This window comes from Bombina bombina, chromosome 3, assembly GCF_027579735.1.
Source record: "Bombina bombina isolate aBomBom1 chromosome 3, aBomBom1.pri, whole genome shotgun sequence".
NCBI lineage: Eukaryota > Metazoa > Chordata > Amphibia > Anura > Bombinatoridae > Bombina > Bombina bombina.
In genome coordinates, this window is record NC_069501.1 from 531672661 (window position 1) to 531694300 (window position 21640).

At 37.6% G+C, this 21640-nt stretch overlaps 1 protein-coding gene across 2 annotated transcripts in view; it reads right to left on the bottom strand.

The window, feature by feature from the left end:
• CRYBG2 (crystallin beta-gamma domain containing 2) overlaps positions 1-21640 on the bottom strand; it is a 298904-nt gene that overhangs the window by 61312 nt on the left and 215952 nt on the right. For both annotated transcript variants that reach the window (XM_053706977.1, XM_053706978.1), the window contains 3 exons: positions 2681-9710; positions 1503-1550; positions 784-902 (listed from right to left, as the gene is read on the bottom strand). In XM_053706977.1, the coding sequence (XP_053562952.1) occupies positions 784-902; positions 1503-1550; positions 2681-9710 (7197 nt within the window). The remainder of the gene's footprint in view (positions 1-783; positions 903-1502; positions 1551-2680; positions 9711-21640) is intronic.

Consider the following 21640-nt stretch of genomic DNA (forward strand, 5'->3'; position numbering starts at 1 on the left):
TATTAGAAGTGATGAATTAAAGTCCGTCTAAAATATTGCTTAGATTCCGGATATAATTTTAAAACATGTAAAGTTTATTATCACTATAAGACAGGCCTTATATAAGGCATTTAAAATGTAACTGCCACTCAGGGGACATTTAGATGTCCAGTATTTTTGTATAGATTTCACTGGGCAGTTGCCGGGCCCTGCACACTTTCTCAAGGACATCAACCCCTTTTACTGTGTCACGGTAGACTCCTGACTCTACAGACTCAACTACACATCACATCTGTAGCTCTGTAGACCCTTCTAGTGACATCAAATACCTGTAAACCTTGTAATAAATTAGATTGCTAGATCTTACCACATAAAAACTCCTGGACCTGCAGATCCTCTTCAAACCCATGACCAGTAGACCCTCTGTACCACACCAAACTCCTGATTCTGAAGACCCTCTCTACCACATAAAATCCCTGACCCAGAAGATCATCTCAGTTACAAAAGATCTCAGTCCCACTCAGCCACATAAGACCAAATTTGTGCGGCCATTTTAACGTATATTTTATAGGACAGCCAGGAGAAATAGCAGACTGTCATACTTAATAGAGAAACCATATATAGATCCCATCATAAAAAATAACATTGAACCATTCAAGTTGAAGCTTTCCACAGCATTCTGTGTGTTATGGATATAAACAGACAAACAAATAGATAGGTAGACAGATGACAAAATATATATAAGGAGGGAGGGACATGTAGAACAACAAATCAATAGATGACAGATCAGTGATAACTTCTTACCCTCCACGGATAACACACACAGAAATGGATTCCTGCAGTTCCCATCTAGTAGTGTTAGTTATATCACTAGAAGTTTCATATTTCTTTCCTCTGTATCCAGCCTCCGAAAACAGGATAATCTGCAGTACACAAAGGCACATCATGTAACAAAAGTAGCCAAATTACCCCTTTGGGATGCAAAAATATTTTTAGTACATGTCTACGAGACAAGACTGTCATTACAAATATGTGTCTCTATAGAGAGAGACTAGGAATGTGATTGATCCTAAAGACCCATAGAAGTAGAATGTGCACAGCACTTGATTTTACAGAAATGCTTTTTTTAAACGTTTTTACTACATTTATCCTGCAGTCAAAACATTAGTAGGCCTCATGCATGTGCATTCTCCATTCCTGCATACTCCAAGTGCCAGTGATGACGCTTCTGTGGAAGGAGAATATATGTGTATGTGGCCTACCGATGTACATAATGCATTTTAAATACTTAGTATAATGTAATCTCATTACTCTTACTGTCTGCAAATCATAATCCAAGTTAGTTTCTTAACATTGTACACCCTGTGAGACCTACACACTTGTCCCTTAGACTTCTGGTCTATAATTCTTATATGTGGTGGCGCATAAGTATGTGCATATGCAGAAATGAATACTGGTGTTTATATGTCTTTACAGATTTACTGGGGTACTGGATGGTAGAGAGTAAACAGAAAAAAGTTTACCTTCCCTGGTCTAGGATTCACTTTCCCATGGTGCTTTCCAGTGTTAATCTGAAACAAACCAAAATATTAATTGTTACTATCATGTCAAAGTACAATTACTGACTAGATAAATCATAGTTAATTAGAGATAATAAGAATCATTTAAAACATTATATTGATAAATAACTGATATCTCTTGTTCCGATGCTTAGAATTCAATAACTCGAGTCAATGATTAACTTTGATAAACACCACAGATGTAAGTTGAGTGTTGTTTGATCTGACATTGGGGGCCGATTTATCAAGCTCTGTATGGCTGCGAATCTGTAGGGGGCGGTATTGCACCAGCAATTCACAAGAACTGCTGGTGCAATGATAAATGCCTAAAGCGTATGCTGTCGGGATTTATCGATGTGCAGCGGACATGATACGCTCCATTGTATCATGTCCGCTCGCAGTATGATAAATCTACCCCTGAGTGTATTCACTAAGCTTTCTCTCCAACCACTCCATGTCTCTCTAGTCTCACCAATCAAAATGTTATTCTATAAAATCCATACTCTAAAGTATCATCATATTTTTTTTTAGAAAATGGGTGTTATAGGATAAAATAAGGATTGGTGAGATTTTAGATTCTGAAGAGGATAAAGAGAATGGAATGGGCACTTAGTGAATCTACCCCAGAGTCTCACTTAGGGCCTGATATTCAAAACTTCACCAGCATGTAGAGAAATCACCCCAAATCTTTGGTATTTTTTAGACCTTGCATTGTAATATAAGAGTCTCTTAAAGATGTCTTAGAATATCTTGCCTAAGCGGCGAGGTTTTGAATATCAGGCCCACAGTGTTGTTTATTTTGATCTTTCTAGGATTACAAAAGTATTCTTTTTTTTCATTCCTACAAGTTGTATTTTTTTTATATATATTTTTTTCTACACCTAATTTTGTTACTTCAAAGTTACACCTTCATCCAAACAAATACCAAAACAACACACCAGCTAAGCTAATGCAGCATTATTTTGGTGCAATATATAATAACAATACAACATGCACTAATAAAAAAAGATCACTATTTGATACCATCTGTCAAGTTAAGAATTCATAAACATCAAATTACAGAGAATACTATTATTAATTAGTATATAATAATTTATAAGAAAAAAATCCAGATCATTCATTAGATCCACTCTTTATCTCACCCAGACTTCTGGGAAGGCTTTAAATGGGGAGGCAACTGGTGTGCTTTCCTTTTTGGAATGATGATTAGATGGCTGAGCAGGTGCTAAATCCTCTTCATTTTTAGGTGGAGATGTTTCAGAGTCCTTGTTCGTGTCAAGAGAAGGGTTATTGTCAAGGGATGGATGATCACCAGCTTTGACAAGAGTATTCTGTGATGGAGCTGGCACTTCCACTGGGCTCATTTGCTGTGAGTCTTTCTTGGGTCTCATATAGCTGCTCAAGAGAAGGCTGCTGTCCAGCCTAGAGTATGGCTTTCCCTCTGACTTTGATTCTGACAGTCTATCAGAAAGAAGCAAGGATCCAATGATTGAACTTTGACGTTGACTGAGATTTTGGTTGATTAAAGTTTTGTAGGCTGCACTTCTGGCCGTCTCTTCCCCTGAGTGCTTTCTCATCATCTCCAGTGGGGATGACTTATCTGACAGTTTACTAGCTTCCCTCTCCCATGAGAACAAGATCTTCTCAGACTGATCCTGCTTATTTTCTGTCTCTGTATTTTGGTTACTTGTTTTCTGCAATGGACTCATTTCCATATTATTAGTCTGTTTTGTAAATAAATTTGGAGAGTTAATGTCAGTTTTTGGAGAGCCAATATCCTCTTTTATAGGAGATAAGGTGGCATACATGTTTAATGGAGAGGAACGTGGTTGTCGTGGAACTCTTTGGTATTTCATAATTTCAGGCGTTTCCAGCTGTCGAAGGGTGTTCACCCAAACATTCATGTCTTCAGGAGACTCTCTTTCTTCTTCCACTTCAACATGAGGAACCTTTTCACCTGTGACCTTTGCAGTTACTTCATTCAATGTAGAACCTTGATCAACACTAGAGACTTTGGGCAACTGTATTGAACTGTGAGTGGTTTGTTGAAATGTCAGCTCACCCTGAGGTTTTGACCAAGCATCATTAACTACAGACTCCATGTCTCTTTCACCTGTATTCTTCTGTAAATCGTTTGTGTTTATTAGAGAATCAGGTATTTGTTTCTGTATAAGGTTGTTGTTCTGGATTTGGGAGGCTGTGTTGCCATTTATATTGTCAGTTGTCTCATGTTTTGTGTATTCATGAACAATTACATCTTCTGCACAGTCTACTACATCTAAAGCAAAATTTCCTACATTTTTTTTTTGGTCTGTTGAATCTGTGTATTTGGTGATCACATCTCTATTTGTATCTGTGATATCTATAGCCTTTTTAGCTGAATCCTCAATTGTATTTTCTGGCTTATCAATAGTTGATAGTATAACAATCATATTTTCAGCTTGTTTTTTTACTTCGGTATATTGAGCCATCAGATTTCTAGTTAGCTGATCACTGGCATTTAGTGTTGACACATTCATTGTATCTAATGGTTGAACAGTTAGCTCTCCAGTATGGTTGATGTTAGCATCTGAAGCTAATTTATAATTGCCATTTCCTTCTGCCTCTTCAGTATGCTCAGTTGAATCCTTAGTTTGGACCATATCACCAGTTTCCATGATAACCTCTCCATATGAGTCATCACTAGTCTTTTCTGATGATTCTGTAGACTGAGTCATCATACTTTCTTTTTTGTTCATTGCAAGGCTCATTTGGTCTATAATTATATCATAAACATTTAAATTCACATTTCCATCTGTCTGATCGCTGCAATCTTCTGATGACCCAGTGGGCACAGTTACAACATCTGTAATATGACCATTTATACATCTAGTTTTGTCCACTCTATATTCATCTTGGTCAATGTTAAAAATTTGAGCTTGGTCCAGTATATTTGGTTGCCATTTACTGGTACTTTTTTCTTGCTCCTCCTCTATGGGCATAATTTTCACGCATTCTCCATTTTTAGCAATCATGTTTCCAACTTGATTGACAATATCTTTGGTTTGGACTATTTCTTCACTGGTTTTATCTACGATTCCAGTGCCCTCCCTCAACTCTTTATCTGGTTGAGATATAGTATTTGAATTTAATGTTTGAATCATGTGTGTAAAATCTTGATTTTTCCCACTCAAATCTTCTGAAGGCAATTGTGTAATATCTGTTTCTTTTATAATTTGCATGTTCTGCTCACCTCCTGCTGGCATGCCCCCATATGTAATATCTCCTGCCTCTTCTTTCTGTGATAATTCTTCCATAGGTAGGGAATGATTTGCTGATACCACCACAGATTCCATCTCAGAATTGTTTGCAGCATTCTTTTGTATTATAAAATCAGAATGACTGGCATGCCACACCTCATCTATTTTATTGGTTAAAATGTTAAAGGGCTTATCAATAATTTTCTCTAGGTCATTACTTGATGTTGTGCAAGAGCTGTTATTTTCTTTATCTTCTCCAGTAATGCATACTTCTTTTCTCATTGTTGTATTCTCTGTTATTTCAAGAATCATCTGTCCAACATCTTTAATTATTTCTTTGGAAGATCCTGTAACCTCCTCTTTGCAAGTTTCAGTCTCTGAGGGAATACAAGCAATGTCTTTCTCATGCTGTATTACAATAAATTCTGAAATATTAGTTCTGTTTTCATGAACCTCTTGCTCTCCTGCACTAACTGTGACAATACACTTGTTCTTTCCTTCATTGCTGTGTTCTCCTGTGAGAGTATTTGAAAAACTAACATCAACCTTCTTGTGTTTTAGACCCTTGATTGGTTGTGAATCCACATGCTGTTCATTTTCCCACCAAATATTCTTTAGAAGGAGAGGAACAGCCTCAACATCTCTTTCCATGTGCCTTTCAAGTGGTGTTCCTAACTCAACAGAACCTATCAAATAATTTTCATTAAATTCAGTTCTTTTAAATTCAGTGCTTTTTTTAGGTGGTTCTTTCTGATTTTGAGTTGGTTCCATTAGTCCTTGTAAAGTAATATTATGTTCTTCTGACCTCACTATCTCTATCTCCTTGCTAATTTCTTCTTTCTGCTCCCCTAAAAGATTTTCTGAAATTTTGATATCCATTGCTTTGTGATTTAGACCCTCTTTTAGCTTTCTATCATTTTCCATCATTAGTTCAAACAAGTGCATGTCTCTATCTAATGAACTGATAAATGGACTTCCATCTTGTATGAGGGACAATTTAGAAGACCTTTCCAAAGGTTCATCATGTTTTTCTTTTATTCCTATCTGGCTTTGTAAAGGTATTTTAGTATGTTTTTCAGAATCAGACTGTTCTGTTGTTGTGGATATGTCTAAAACCATAGTAATTTCTTCATTCTCTTTGTTTTCTCTTAGTTGACTTTCTGAAAAATCAGCATCAGCTTTCTTGTATTTCAAACCCTTGATTGGTTGTAAATCAACATGCTGTTCATTGTCCCACCGAACATCCTTTAGTAGGAGCGGAACAGACTCAACATGTCTTTCCACTTTCCTTTCAAGTAGTGGCTCTGTCTTAACAGAACTCATACGATAATTTTCATTAAATTCAGTTATTTCAAATTCCTTTTCTTTGCACTTTTCAGGTGGTTCTTTCAGATTTTTATCTGGTTCCATGATTTCTTGTAAATTAATATTTGGTTCTGCTGACCTCTCTGTTGCTACATTCTTGCTACTATCTTCTTTTTCTTTATGGTCCCCTGAAAGAAGTTCTGAAAGTTTAATATCTTTTGTCTTGTGTTTTAGACTCTTAACTGATTCAGAATCCATATGTTCTACATTCTCCCAATGAACATCCTTTAGTAGAAGAGGAACATGGTCACTTTCCATCACTTGTTCAAGCAAAAGCCTGTCTCTGTCTGCTGAACTTATAAGCGGCCTTTCATCTTGTAAAATAGATAATTTGGAATATCCTCCCAATGGTTCATTGTTTTTTTCTGTTATTCCTATGTCATTTCCTAATGGAGTTGTAGTACAGTTGTCAGAATTTGCTTCTTCTGCTGCTCTCACTGTTACTAAGACTCTGGTACTTTCTTCATTTTCTTTGTCTTCTCCTAGCAGACTTTCTGATAAATCAACATCAGCTGTCTTGTGTTTCAAACCCTTGACTGGTTGCGAATCCACACTTTTCTCAATTTCCCACCTAACATCCTTTAACAAGAGAGGGACAGCATGCTTATTACTTTCTACTGTAGTTTCAGACAGTCTACTTGTCGAAAATGAATTAATAACAGGAATTTCAACAGAATTTATTTCAAATAATTCTTTTTGAACTCGTTCTCCAGGCCTCACTACCATCACTACTACCTTGCTACTGTCTTCATGCTCTTTCTGTTCTCCTAATAGACTTTGTGAAAGCTTGACATCCAATTTCGTGTGTTTCAAACCCTCGACTGAATCAGAATCCACACGCTGTTTATTCTCCCAATAAACATCCTTTAGCATTAGAGGATCAGAGTCTCTTTTACTTGCTATGGGTCTTTCATACAATGTCCTCTCTATTTCTCTTGAACTGATTAGAGAAGTTTCATTTTGTAGTACATTCAATTTAGAAGATCTTTCAAGTAGTTCCTTGTTTTGTTCAGTTAGTCCTGTTTGGTTTTGAGCAAGCACATTCGATCCATTTTCAAATGTCCCTTGTTCTCCTGATCTCATACTTATGACAACCCTGCTACTTTCTTTTCTTTCTTTATTTACCAGACCATCTGAAAAATCATCATCAAATGTCTTGTGTTTCAGACCCTTTATTGGGGCAGAATCCATCGGAGTGTCATTAAGCAAATGAGAATCCTTCAAAATAAGACAAACTGTGTCTCTTTCACTTTCTATTGCCCTTGTTGTATTGTCTGAATTAATACAAGATTTTTCGTCCAATCTAGATATTAGTTTAACCTGTTCTCTAATGGATTTAGAGAGTCCTTTATTATTTTCATTTTTTTCCTTTGCTTCCTCCTTTTTTTGCTCTCCAGAGATCACTTTCACTATAACTTTGCTTTTTTCCTCATCATCATCATTGTCTTCTCCAAACAGACTCTTTGAAAAAGCAATATTCACTGCCTTGTGTTTAAGACCCTTGACTGGTGCAGAATCCCCTTGATTATCCTTTAAATGGAGAGGAACAGTGGTTCTTTCACTCTCCATCGTCCTTGTTGATTTGTGTGATTTAATACAATGATTTCCATCTAGTTTAGACATTAGTTCAATCTGTTCACTGTTGGTTTTAGGTGGTTCTTTTTGATTTTGAAATGATTCCTTTGCTTCTTGCACAGGAAGGTTTGTTTCTGCTGAGATCACTTTTACTATAACTTTGCTACTTGATTCATTATCATTATCTACCTTGTATTTAAGACCTTTAACGGGTTCAGAATCCACAGGATGCTCATTCTCCCAGTTAACATTCTTTAACAGAAGAGGGACTGAAACCCTTTCACCTTCAATAGTCTGTTTAACAAATGTACTATCTTTCTCTTTTGAAAGTGGACTATCATGCTTTTGTAGAGGCATTTTAGTTGGTGCCTTTGTTTCAGGACCAGGAATTCCTTGTTCTGCTCTTCTGACTATAACTATAACCGCGTTACTTCCGTTGTTTGCATTGTCTGCATTTAAAAGACATTCTGAAAAAGCATTATCAGCTATCTTATGTTTATGTTCCTTGACTGGCTCTGGATTCCCAGAATGTTCTTTCTCCCACCTGATATCATTAATAAACAAAGGAACAGAGTCTCTTTCATTTTCCACATTCCTTTCAAACAATGATGTCTTTTCCCAGGTAGAACCAATAAGAGAGTTTTCATCAAACATAGAAGTCCCTTCAAATTCTTTATTGCTTTTTTCGGGTGGTTCTTTTTGGTGTTTAACTGCTTCTTTTATATCTTGTAGATTAGATTTATTAGATTTTTGCTCTGCTGGCCTCACTGTAACAGTAATTTTGCTACTTCCTTCATCTCCTTTGTTTTCCACTAAAAGACTTTCTGAAAATGGAATAGTCACTCTTTTATGTTTTAGACCTTTAACAGGTTCAGAATCTACAGATTTGTCTATCTCCCATTGGGCATCCTTGAGATTGAGAGGTATAGAATATCTTTCTATAGACCTTTCAGAAATGTTTATTTCTGTCTCTTCTGAACTACTAAAAGGTTTTTTATTCTGAAGTAGACTGGTTTCAGAGGAGCTTTCATACTGTTCTTTGCTCTTTTCATGTGGTTCTGTGATGAGAATCACATTATCTTTCAAACTTGGTTTACCAACATCTGTAATGTGTTTTTGGTCTAGTTGACCACTAAAAAAGAATGTATCTGAGCTATGAGTCTCTACTGAAGCTGCAGTATCCTTCAAGACCCGGAGATCTTTTGGTGACTGAGCAACATGGCTCTCTTCATATTTTCTCCAGCCTTTTGGAGATCTCAGACTAATAGATATATTATCCCTGGCCCTCTCTAATGGTGGTGTGGGGACCCTGGGAGGCACAATAATATCTTGTTGTGTAGATCTTATTTGTCTGCGGTGGGCATCTCTCTCTCTGCGGCTTCTGCCAAATATTTCTACATTTTTGGGACTGATTTCAGTCGGAGTTTCGTTAGACCAATTTTTGTCCCAGTTCCGGGATGATATCACCATATTCAAGATTGGGGATGTGGGTCTAACAGAGATTTTACCACACTCAGCTTTCCTTTCCAATGACTTCGCTCTGACAGGATTGAAAACTTGTGAGTAAACTGGTTCATGCACCCCTGGAGTGTTCAGGGGTACCCTTTTCACCTGTGGGGGTTTTTCTCTCAGTGATCCAAATGGCTTGATTCTGAGTTTCTCCCACTGTTGGGGGGCCTCCTCCCTCTGTCCAATGTCTTCAAATACTTTACGAAGACCTTTCACATGGCCCACATAAGGTTGTGGGGATATCATCCTTACTTGCACTGAGTTGGATTCTCTATTCCTTGTGGTTGACATGGCTGACGATTCATAAGAGTTTCGAAGTTCTCGAGTGTTAGAGGACTGAGCACTCTTAAGGCTGTGACTATGCTCTTTATGGAGTCTCCCATCCTTCTCCATCTTGGAAGAGTCCTGTCTAAAGTGTCCAGTCTCCAATGCAGAGTCAGAGATGGGAAGGCAGCACACCTCAGTCACTTCAAAGTCTTGGGATCTACAGAAAAAAAATCAATATTATTGGTTATGACAATAATTTACAATTATTTTTAAAGTAATTGCATAATGACCATACAAAAATAACCGGTATCCTTTTTGCCTATCATGAGTTTCATATAAAAACAGCTGTAAAGTTTTAACTATTACTATACTCTAATCAGATCAAAACAAAGCTAGCATACTCTTTCAGAGCAAAGATTATTGTAACAACATTAAAGGGACACTGAGTCTGATCACAGTGATTGCTTGATCAGAGGACAAGCTAATTTATATATATCAATAATTGGCCACAGCAATTAAGGAGATAAGATTACATAATACTGAAGTGGCTTCATTGCTTATAAATACATATACATACAGTACTGTGCAAAAGTCTTAGGCCATCATTAGATTTGTTGATTTAGCAAAGTTTTAATGACCATCCATATTTATTTTTCGGTCTCTTTATTAAGATACAAACAGAAAATACAGGAAATATGTACACAAAATTTTCAGAACAAAATGGCTTTTTCAGGCAAAAGTCAGTATTTAGGGTGACCTCTCTTGGCACTAAGCACATCTTGAACTCTTTTGGGGAGACAGTCATGAAGTTTTCTGAAGTAATTTACTGGTATATTATACCTGGCTTCTTTAAGCACTTGCCAGAGTTCTTCTTTAGATTTAGGTTGTCTATTATTTACTTCTCTGTCTAGTTGATCCCATACTGCTTCTATAATATTCAGGTCTGGACTCTGTGGAGGCCAGTCCATGGCTATCAGTGTTTTATCAGTTTTTATTATCAGTGTGCTTGGGATCGTTATTATGCTGAAAAATAAAACCATTCTCAATCAGGCGCTTTCCAGAAGGAATGGCATGATGAATTAAAAACTTTCTGTATTTTTCAGCATTCATGATTGCATCAATTCAAACAATATCACCAACACCACTGGCAGAAATGCAGCCCCAAACCAGGACAGACCCTCCACCATGTTTTACTGAAGGCCGCAAACACTCATTCTTCCATCTCTCTCCAACTCTTCTTCTTACATATTATCGATGATTGGACTCAAAAAATTTAAACTTGGATTTATCACTCCATAATACTCTTTTCCACTGATCTTCATTCCAACCTTTGTGAGCTTTAACTTATCTTAGCCTTTACACCATGTTACCCTTCAAAAAAGTGGTTTCTTTGCTGCTACTCTTCCACAAAGACCATTCCTGATCAAGCTTTTTTTTACTGTAGAAGGGTCAGCTTGGCATCCAGATGAAGCTGCCAGATGCTGAGCTAGGTCATTGCTGGAAAAAACTCTGAGAAACTTCTCATCAGATTTTGAAAGGTTTTTTTGGCTTTCCAGTCCTTTTTTGTCCTTGACCTCTCCTGATTCTTCAAATTTCTTTATAACAGCTTGAATACCACATCTTGAGTATCCAGTTTGTCTGCTGATTTCCCTTTGAGAGTGACCTTCCTATTGTAAAAGTATGATTTTATCTTTGTCAAATTCTGTGATCTTTGGCATTTTTAAATGGAATAATGTGATTGAAATTTGGTCTTATTAGCAAGCTTCCAAATAATTAAACTCATACCACATGTATATGTAATGCTCAAGCATGTCTTGCACAAACCTGGTGTAATAGACCTTTTTCGCAGCAGTCATTTTGATATGAAATAGTAGGACAAATACAGGTGTTAGCAAATACAGGTTTTAGCAATGATATTAATTAGGGTTCCGTTCAATTTAGGTTTACAAGAGCCAGGTTCTTGCTATTGCTCAAGTGGAAGTGGAAGTCACACTAAATACTTGCCACTTTAGCTTTTAGAAGCTGTTTTTTTTTTCTGATTTGTATATACACAGTACTGTGCAAACGTCTTAGGCCACAATTAGATTTGTTGTTTTAACAATGGTATAAGGACCAAATATAATTATGTATATGTATGTATATATATATATATATATATATATATATATATATATATATATATGTATGTGTGTGTATATATATATATATATATATATATATATATATACACACACATACATGAACATAAACACATACTCTATATGACCGAAAGTATGTGGCACCTGTCCATCACACCTATATGAGCTTCTTGGACATCCCATTCCAAAACCATGAGCATTAATATGGAGTTGCCCCTTCTTTGAAATAGAAGTGGTGTGGAGGTCAGGGATCTGTGCAGGCCACTCGAGTTCCTCCACACCAAACTATTTAAACCATGTCTTCATGGACCTCGCCTTGTACACAGGGGCACAGTCATGCTGGAATAAAAAAGGGCCTCCCCCAAACTGTTGCCCCGAAGTTAGAAGCACCCAATAGTATAAATTATAGCACTAAGAAGACTTAAGCCAAACCCTGAAAAACAGCCCCAGACCATTAACCCTTCACCACCAAGGCACTATGCATTCTGGAAGGTAGCATTCTCCTAGCACCCACCATACCCAGATTCTTCCATCAGACTGCCATATAAAAGAGAACTTGTTTCCACTGCTCCAGAGTCCATTGTTGGTGTGCTTGTGTACAGCTGCCTGGGTATGGAAACCCATTTCATGAAACTCCCAATGCACAATACTTGTACTGATGTTGCTTCCAGAGGCAGTGATAGATGCAGTAGATGATAGGTCATTGTTATGCAATACACTCTTTAGCGCAGCACACTCTGCTGTGAGTTTACGTAGTCTACCATTTCATGGCTGGGCTGTTTTTGCTCCTAGTCGCTTCCACTTCACAATAATAGCTCACCGGGGCATATCTAGTAGGTCAGAAATTTCATTAACTGGCAAAGATGGCATCCTATGAATGCGCCACGTTTAGTCACTAAGCTTTTTTTTCAGTATGACCCTTCGTACTGCCAATGTTTGTCTATAGAGATTTCATGTCTATGTGCTGGATTATATACATCTATTAACAATGGGTGTGGGTGGCTGAAACTCAGTAAAGTAGGGGTGTCCACATACTTTTGTCCATAGAGTATATATATATATATATATATATATATATATATATATATATATATATATATATATATATATATATATATATATATACACTGGTCGTAAAAGTGCACTTTCACCTTTAAAACTGCCAGGGTATGTGTAGGGTTGATATATGAAAAGAATAGGCTGGTACTAAATGGTTTTCTGTGCGTATTAATTTATACAAGTATACAAATATACTGTAACATTCTGGGGAAACTTTCACCTTTGCAATAAATTGAAGATAAGTGAGTGCTTGCCTATATATATACTGAATACACACACACACATTTATATATATATATATATATATATATATATATATATATATATATATATATATATATATATATATATATATAAATAATATCAAAATAATGAGTTTAATATCCCTTAAAAAAAATTAAAAGGGGATTATTTTGCCTACATGGAACATAATTACAGTTTTCTCTGATTAAAGGAACATGAAACCCTAAAAATGTCTTTCATGATTCAGATAGAGAATACAATTTTAAACATTTTTTCTAATTTACTTCTATTATCTCATTTGTTCCAACACTTTGTATCATTTGTTGAAGGAGCAGCAATGCACTACTGGTTGCTATCTGAACACAATGACAATCAGTATATATATATATACAGCCACCAATTAGCAGCTAGAACCTAGGTTCTTTGCTGCTCCTGAGCTTTCCTAGATAAACCTTTCAGCAAAGGATAACAAGTGAAGGAAGAAAATTAAATAATAGAAGTAAATTGGAAAGTTGTTTCAAATTGTATTCTCTAGCTAAATCATGAAAGAACATTTTGGGGTTTTATGTCCCTTTAAAGGGACAGTATACACTCATTTTCATATAACTGCATGTAATAGACACTACTATAAAGAATAAGATGCACAGATACTGATATAAAAATCCAGTATACAACTGTTTAAAAACTTACTTAGAAGCTCTCAGTTTAGCTCTGTTGAAAAGGTAGCTGGAAAGCCCACTGCAAGTGGGAAATAAGACACTCCCCCTTCTTTTGCATATGATAAGACCCTTTACACAAACAGGAGCAAGCTGGAGAAGGTAGCTGACTGTATTTTCATAAAACTTTAGGGCTATTTAAAAATAAGCAAAACTCTACATTTTTTAAAAAACAAAACTTTATGGGCTATATAAATAGATCATCTGATCATCTACAAAACATTTATGCAAAGAAAAAATGAGTGTATAATGTCCCTTTAAGTATCAAGACAATTGCTGCAGAGATTTAGGGCCAGATTACAAGTGGAGCGGGTATTTTGCGCTTCCGCTATAGTGCTTATTGTGCTAGAATTAATTTTTTTGTGCTCGTCGAATTGCGCTAGTATAATGAGTTGAAAGTAAAAAGTTATCCATCTCGTGCTAACCTGACGAGCGCAAACAATAACCTATTCCGCATAGAGGTCAATGGAGAAAAAAAAGTGGAAAAAACGTACCCGATCACATAATATTATGTGCACGTCCGAGATGAAACTATGAATATTGCATAAATATGCTTTTACATGTTTTCATCTACTTAAAGGGACAGTTTACTCAAAAAAATTCTCCCCATTAATTTGTTCCCAATGATCCACTTTACCTGCTGGAGTGTATTAAATTGTTTACAAGTAGCTCCTTTACCCTTATATTGGCATTTGAAATTGTTAATTTAGCATGTGGTATCCCCACCTATTCTGAAAGTTTGTGGCCGCGCGTACCAGCTATAGATAAGCTTTGTAAACACAGCCAGCAGAAGAAATTACACTCCCAGTGTGATAAAGCAGATATAAGGTAATAAAATGTTGATTTTCCATTGTTCTCTCAAAGCATTGGTGATTGTTTTAAGGCAGATATAAGATAAAGAAGCAGGTATATGTGCACAATGTGATACAGCAATGAGATCTGATTATACCTACAAGCTCAACCCATTTTATTAGGTTGTGGCTTCAAAGCACAAAATCAGAGCTTTAATATACAGAAATAAACCTTAAAAAGCTAATTTTCATACATGTTTTACTCTGCAGTTGGTAAAAAAAGCAATTGTAAACACATTAAGGGAAAAACTATTTTACAGTATACTGTCCCTTTAACTGCAAAGGGCTCCAATGCATTGTGTATGTATGTAATCTCAATGTTAAAGTCTGCCTTTTTTTCTCTAACACCTGAGACCTCATATATTTGATCCCTTATAATTTTTTTATGTAATATTTTTAGTAAATAATGTTATTATGGGCTATGTCGCTGGTCTTTAAGGAATTAATGTTGTTACAATAAAGTGTGAACTGTTTTGCTGTACTTGTTAATGGAGTTGTTGTTTTTTTTTTTGGGGGGGTGTTTGTTCCATTTTCTTCCAGTGAATTTGTTCTATAGCTTGCCAGGGGGCCCTCCAATCATATTTGAGAAACCTGAGGAACCAAATGTGGCTGAGTAAAATGTAGATGTTGTTCAGTGTTGCCTCCTCTCTGTTGTGTCACCTTGTTTACTTTCTGTAATCAGCATAGAACATGGTTGCAGTCACTGAAACAGCCTTACCATCCCCTTATGATTGACAAGCTTGTCGGCTTAGCTTAAACAGTCTATACAAGGTTGCACAAGCTGTGTAAATTACACTAATTGTAGCATATTTCATCAAAAAAACAACAATAAACATAAAACCTACATAAACATAAAAAGTTCTTATTAAAGGGACATAAAACCCAAATTTGACCTCTTAGTCAATAGCCGTGCGGTAAATACGGCTTGTCTCCCTGTAGCGCCGAATTTCACCTCTTAGCAAAACAGTGATCTGCCGTGGGCTGCCTTAGCAGCTCAGAGCGGCGATCGATTGAAACAACTAAAGAAGCTTTCTGCATGAAGTATGTTATACTTCATTAATGAACATCCCCTTTATTTGTTTCAACAGTCAATCCTAGCATTTCACAAATGCCAGGGTTGACTTTCACTTTAAGTAAAAACATTTTCATGTGTAAATACAACTACCCTTAAAGGGTCAGTCTACTCCAGAATTGTTATTGTTTAAAAAGATAAATAATTCCTTTATTACCCATTCCCCAGTTTTGCATAACCAACACGGTTATATTAATATACTTTTTACCTCTGTGATTACCTTGTATCTAAGCCTCTGCAGACTGCCCCTCTTATTTCAGTTCTTTTGACAGACTTCCATTTTAGCCAATCAGTGCTGACTCCTTGGTAACTCCACGGGAGTGAGCACAATGTTTATCTATTTGTCACACATAAACTAGCGCTGTATAGGTGTAAAAAAAACTGTCAAAATGCCCTGAGATAAGAGGTGGCTTTTAATGGCTTAGAAATTAGCATATGAGCCTGCCTAGGCTTAACTTTCAATCAAGAATATCAAGAGAACAAAGCAATTTTGATTATAAAAAAAAATGGACAGTTGTTTAAACTTGCATGCCCTATATGAATCATGAACGTTTTGACTAGACTGTCCCTTTAATTATATTGATGACTAGAAACCTTACAATAAAACATTTTTATCTGTGGGATTATGATCTCATGGTTTATTAAAAATGTTTTAGCGTATAATGTGGCCAAAAGTCTGGAGGGGTAACACAGAGAGGGCACTAGGCCAGGAACATATATATATCTAGTAGATAAAATAACATCTCCTTAACTTATCATGATTCACAAGCTGATACAAGTCACTATAAGGGAACCAGTCTGGGTTTGTCTTTTAGTGTTGGTCTGATTTTGCACAAACAAACAGTGCCTCATTCAGTGGTGTAAAACCTAATAGATGGAGGAGGCAGAAAGAATGCCAGAGTGAGAGATATGACGAAAGAAACAGATATAGAGCCCAATTCAAATCCCTGTGAAATCTGGATGAAATATATGCACCTGCTACTCAAAATCAAATATGATATCATGTATACTCCATAAATGTATATTGTTGCTGCTTGCTTAAGAGCTCAATTGTAAGCAAACGAGACAAAAAAAAAAAAAGTCAAAAGAGTGTCACACAAAGAAAAAGTATCTACATGTGTTTTATGGCATTGATTCTTTAGCTGAGCACCCCTGCAACAATTGTTGATATTTTTTTATAAACAAAAAAAGCATATTAACCCCTAGTTGCCATTAGAACGTTTTATGCCGTTCTTACAGTGCTGGGCTTTAACGCCGACAGGACGGCATGGAACGTCCTAACTTTTTTGGCATCCTGCACCCTCCTCCTTTTAGTTAATGGGAAATCCAACTGGGGGACGTGCCTAGCATCGTAGGCAGTCTCCCATGATCTGATCCCGGTCCTTGAAATCATGTGATCGCATTGATGATCACGTTATTTTGTTTTCTAAGCAAGTGTTTACATGTGAACTTCGTTCCTATCTTAAACATTTGCCCCCGCCCCCAACATGAAGGGGTAAACTAAACATAGTAACAGTAAACAAATTAAATAATTCTATATATTGTTGCTTAAAGTGCCATAAACATACATATTATAAAAGGGTTAACTGAGGTAAAACAGTGTGGGGAAAACAAAAAGTGGGAAAAAAGATTATAAGTATTTTAATACAATTTCCAAAAATCTGCAAATTACTTACACTTTAGTGTTGCCAAGTGTAGCCTGTTCTACCCCTCCTTATCAGTGTCCTAATCAAAACCCTGTGGTATCATGTAACTAAGTGTGCTTGTGAGGATATTTTCTTATGCAAGTAAGGGGGGGTTGAGGAGGGACATCAGGTACTGCTATTGTTTGTTGCCAAGAGGCTTACTATTTCCATGGGGATAATGTCACTTGCTTTGTGAAAGCTTCAGCATTATACTGTGCACTGCTTTAGTCAGGTGACACGTGACTCTGCACCTTACAGTGTATGTGCACAAGTGCATTCTGCTGAAGCTATGGCCTGGATAGCAGCTTCCATATATGGAAATACCCAGGTGGGAGCTTGCTGCAAACAAAACTATGGCTGAATTAAAGGGGTTAATGGGGTTAAAACAGAAACCGTTTTGCAGGTAAGCTTTGGCTGCATTATATATTTAGAAACTTATGTTAGTTCATACTGTTTTATGTCCCTTTAATCGTACAAAAGTCAAACCGCACAAAACAAAGTATTTTAAACCATTTGTTTAGAGTTGCTAAGCAACAAATTACTAGGCACCAATTGCCTTCTAAAAAAAAAACAAATTTGTTGAACATCAAATGAAAAATGGATAAAGAGTTATGCTTAACAAAAACCTGAGAATTGTTTTGTGAACATAGGAGTGGTATTACAAACTGTTCTGATTTGTCTTTCAAGCCCAACACTGGAGTCTGGGACACCTTACTACGGATGCCAGTGGAGGACAATAACCTTTACCGGTAGTGAGCAGTCCCAGGCTCTGGTGTTGGGTTTGAAAGAAAAATTAGAACAGCTCGTGAACAGCAATGGAGATAGAAGGGCGACAACACATTACTCGGGTTCGGACCACTTTCAGGACAATTTGATGCATGTCATACCTTTTATAACACAATTTATGCTTACCTGATAAATTTATTTCTCTTCTGGAGTATCCAGTCCACGGATCATCCATTACTTGTGGGATATTCTCATTCCCAACAGGAAGTTGCAAGAGGACACCCACAGCAGAGCTGTAATATAGCTCCTCCCCTAACTGTCATAGCCAGTCATTCGACCGAAAACAAGCCGAGAAAGGAGGAACCATAGGGTGCAGTGGTTACTGTAGTTTAAATTTAAAAATTACCTGCCTTAAAATGACAGGGCGGGCCGTGGACTGGATACACCACAAGAGAAATAAATTTATCAGGTAAGCATAAATTGTGTTTTCTCTTGTAAGGTGTATCCAGTCCACGGATCATCCATTACTTGTGGGATACCAATACCAAAGCTAAAGTACACGGATGAAGGGAGGGACAAGGCAGGAACTTAAATGGAAGGAACCACTGCCCGTAAAACCTTTCTCCCAAATATAGCCTCCGAAGAAGCAAAAGTATCAAATTTGTAAAATTTTGAAAAAATATGAAGCGAAGACCAAGTCGTCGCCTTGCAAATCTGATCAAAAGAAGCCTCATTTTTAAAGGCCCAAGTGGAAGCCACAGCTCTAGTGGAATGAGCTGTAATCCTTTCAGGGGGTTGCTGTCCAGCAGTCTCATAGGCTAAGCGGATTAAGCTTCTTAGTCAAAAAGAAAAAGAAGTTGCCGAAGCCTTTTGACCTCTCCTCTGTCCAGAGTAGACAACAAACAAAGCAGATGTTTGACGAAAATCTTTAGTAGCTTGTAAGTAAAACTTTAAAGCACGGACCACGTCCAAATTGTGTAACACAAGGATGGAACAACAATCTCTTGATTGATATTCTTGTTAGATACCACCTTAGGTAAGAACCCAGGTTTGGTACGCAGGACTACCTTATCCATATGAAAAATCAGATAAGGAGAATCACATTGTAAGGCAGATAGCTCAGAGACTCTACGAGCCGAGGAAATAGCTACCAAAAAAAGAACTTTCCAAGATAAAAGCTTGATATCTATGGAATGAAGAGGTTCAAACGGAACTCCTTTGGACAGATGGACCCGAGATAGCCACCAGAGAAGAGAATCCCTGGTCTCTTGGTCCAGATTCAGTTGAGGGGACAAATCTGTGTAATCCCCGCTCCACTGACTGAGCATGCTTAGTTGCAGTGGTCTGAGATGTAAGCGTGCAAACGGCACTATGTCCATTGCCGCTACCATTAAGCCGATTACTTCCATACACTGAACCACCGAAGGGCGCGGAATGGAATGAAGAACCCGGCAGGAATTTAGAAGCTTTGATAATCTGGACTCCGTCAGGTGAATTTTCATTTCTACAGAATCTATCAGAGTCCCTAGAAAGGAAACTCTTGTGAGTGGGGATAGAGAACTCTTTTCCTCGTTCACTTTCCACCCATGCGACCACAGAAATGCCAGTACTACGTCCGTATGAGACTTGGCAATTTGGAAGTTTGATGCCTGTATCAGGATGTCGTCTAAATAAGGGGCTACTGCTATGCCTTGCGGCCTTAGGACCGCTATAAGTGACCCTAGAACCTTTGTAAAGATTCTTGGGGCTGTAACTAATCCCAAGGGAAGAGCTACAACTGGTAATGCCTGTCTTAAAAGGCAAACCTGAGAAACCGATGATGATCTTTGTGTATCAGAATGTGAAGATAAGCATCCTTTAGATCCACTGTAGTCATATATTGACCCTCCTGGATCAGTGGTAGGATGGTACGAATAGTTTCCATCTTGAACGACGGAACTTTGAGGAATTTGTTTAAGATCTTTAGATCCAAAATTGGTCTGAAGGTTCCCTCTTTTTTGGGAACCACAAACAGAGTAAAAACCCTGTCCCTGTTCCTCCTTTGGAACTGGATGGATCACTCCCATAACTAGGAGGACTCGTACACAGTGTAAGAATGCCTCTCTCTTTATCTGGTGTGCAGATAATTGTGAAAGGTGAAATCTCCCTTTTGGGGGGGAAGCTTTGAAGTCCAGAAGATATCCCTGGGATATAATTTCCAACGCCCAGGGATCCTGAACATCTCTTGCCCACGCCTGGGCAAGTGAAAGTCTGCCCCCTACTAGATCCGATCCTGGATAGGGGGCCGTTCCTTCATGCTGTCTTAGAGGCAGCAGCAGGCTTTTTTACCTGCTTACCTTTTTTCCATGTCAGGTTTGGTCTCCAGACCGTCTTGGATTGAGCAAAAGTTCCCTCTTGTTTATTATTAGAGGAAGTTGATGCCGCACCTGCCTTGAAGTTTTGAAAGGCACGAAAATTAGACTGTTTGGCCCTAGATTTGGACCTGTCCTGAGGAAGGGCATGATCTTTTCCTCCAGTGATATCAGCAATAATCTCCTTCAACCAGGCCCGAATAGGGTCTGCCCCTTGAAGGGAATGTTAAGTAGCTTAGATTTTGAAGTCACGTCAGCTGACCATGATCTAAGCCATAGCGCTCTGCGCGCCTGTATAGCAAAACCAGAATTCTTAGCCGTTAGTTTAGTCAAATGAACAATGGCATCAGAATAAAAGAATTGGCTAGCTTAAGTGCTCTAAGTTTGCCAAGTATGTCATCCAATGGAGTCGCTACCTGTAAAGCCTCTTCCAGAGACTCAAACCAGTACGCCGCAGCAGCAGTGACAGGGGCAATGTATGCAAGGGGCTGTAGGATAAAACCTTGTTGAATAAATATTTTCTTAAGGTAACCTCTAATTTTTTATCCATTGGATCTAAAAAAAAAAGCACAACTGTCCTCGACAGGGATAGTAGTACGCTTTACTAGAGTAGAAACTGCTCCCTACACCTTAGGGACTGTCTGCCATAAGTCCCATGTGGTGGCGTCTATTGGAAACATTTTTCTAAAAATAGGAGGGGAAGAGAACGGCACACCTGGTCTATCCCATTCCTTATTAATAATTTCTGTAAACCTTTTAGGTATTTGGAAAAACATCAGTACACACCGGCACTGCAAAGTATTTATCCAGTCTACACAATTTCTCTGGCACTGCAATGGTATCACAGTCATTCAGAGCAGCTAAAACCTCCCTAAGCAACACGCGGAGGTGTTCAAGCTTAAATTTAAATGTAGAAATATTAGAATCAGGTATCTTTCCTGTGTCATTAACATCACCCACTGACTGAAGCTCTCTTTCCTCAGCTTCTGCATATTGTGAGGCAGTATCAGACATGGTTCTTAAAGCGTCAGTATGCTCTGCATTTTGTCTCACCCCAGAGCTATCTCGCTTACCTCTAAGTTCAGGTAGTCTGGCTAATACCGCTGACAGTGTATTATCCATGACTGCCGCCATGTCTTGTAAAGTAAACGCTATGGGCGCCCTAGATGTACTTGGCGCCATTTGAGCGTGAGTCCCTTAAGCGGGAGTCAAAGGGTCTAACACGTGGGGAAAGTTAGTCGGCATAACTTCCCCCTCGTCAGATTCCTCTGGTGATACATTTTTTAAAAACAGAAAATGATCTTTA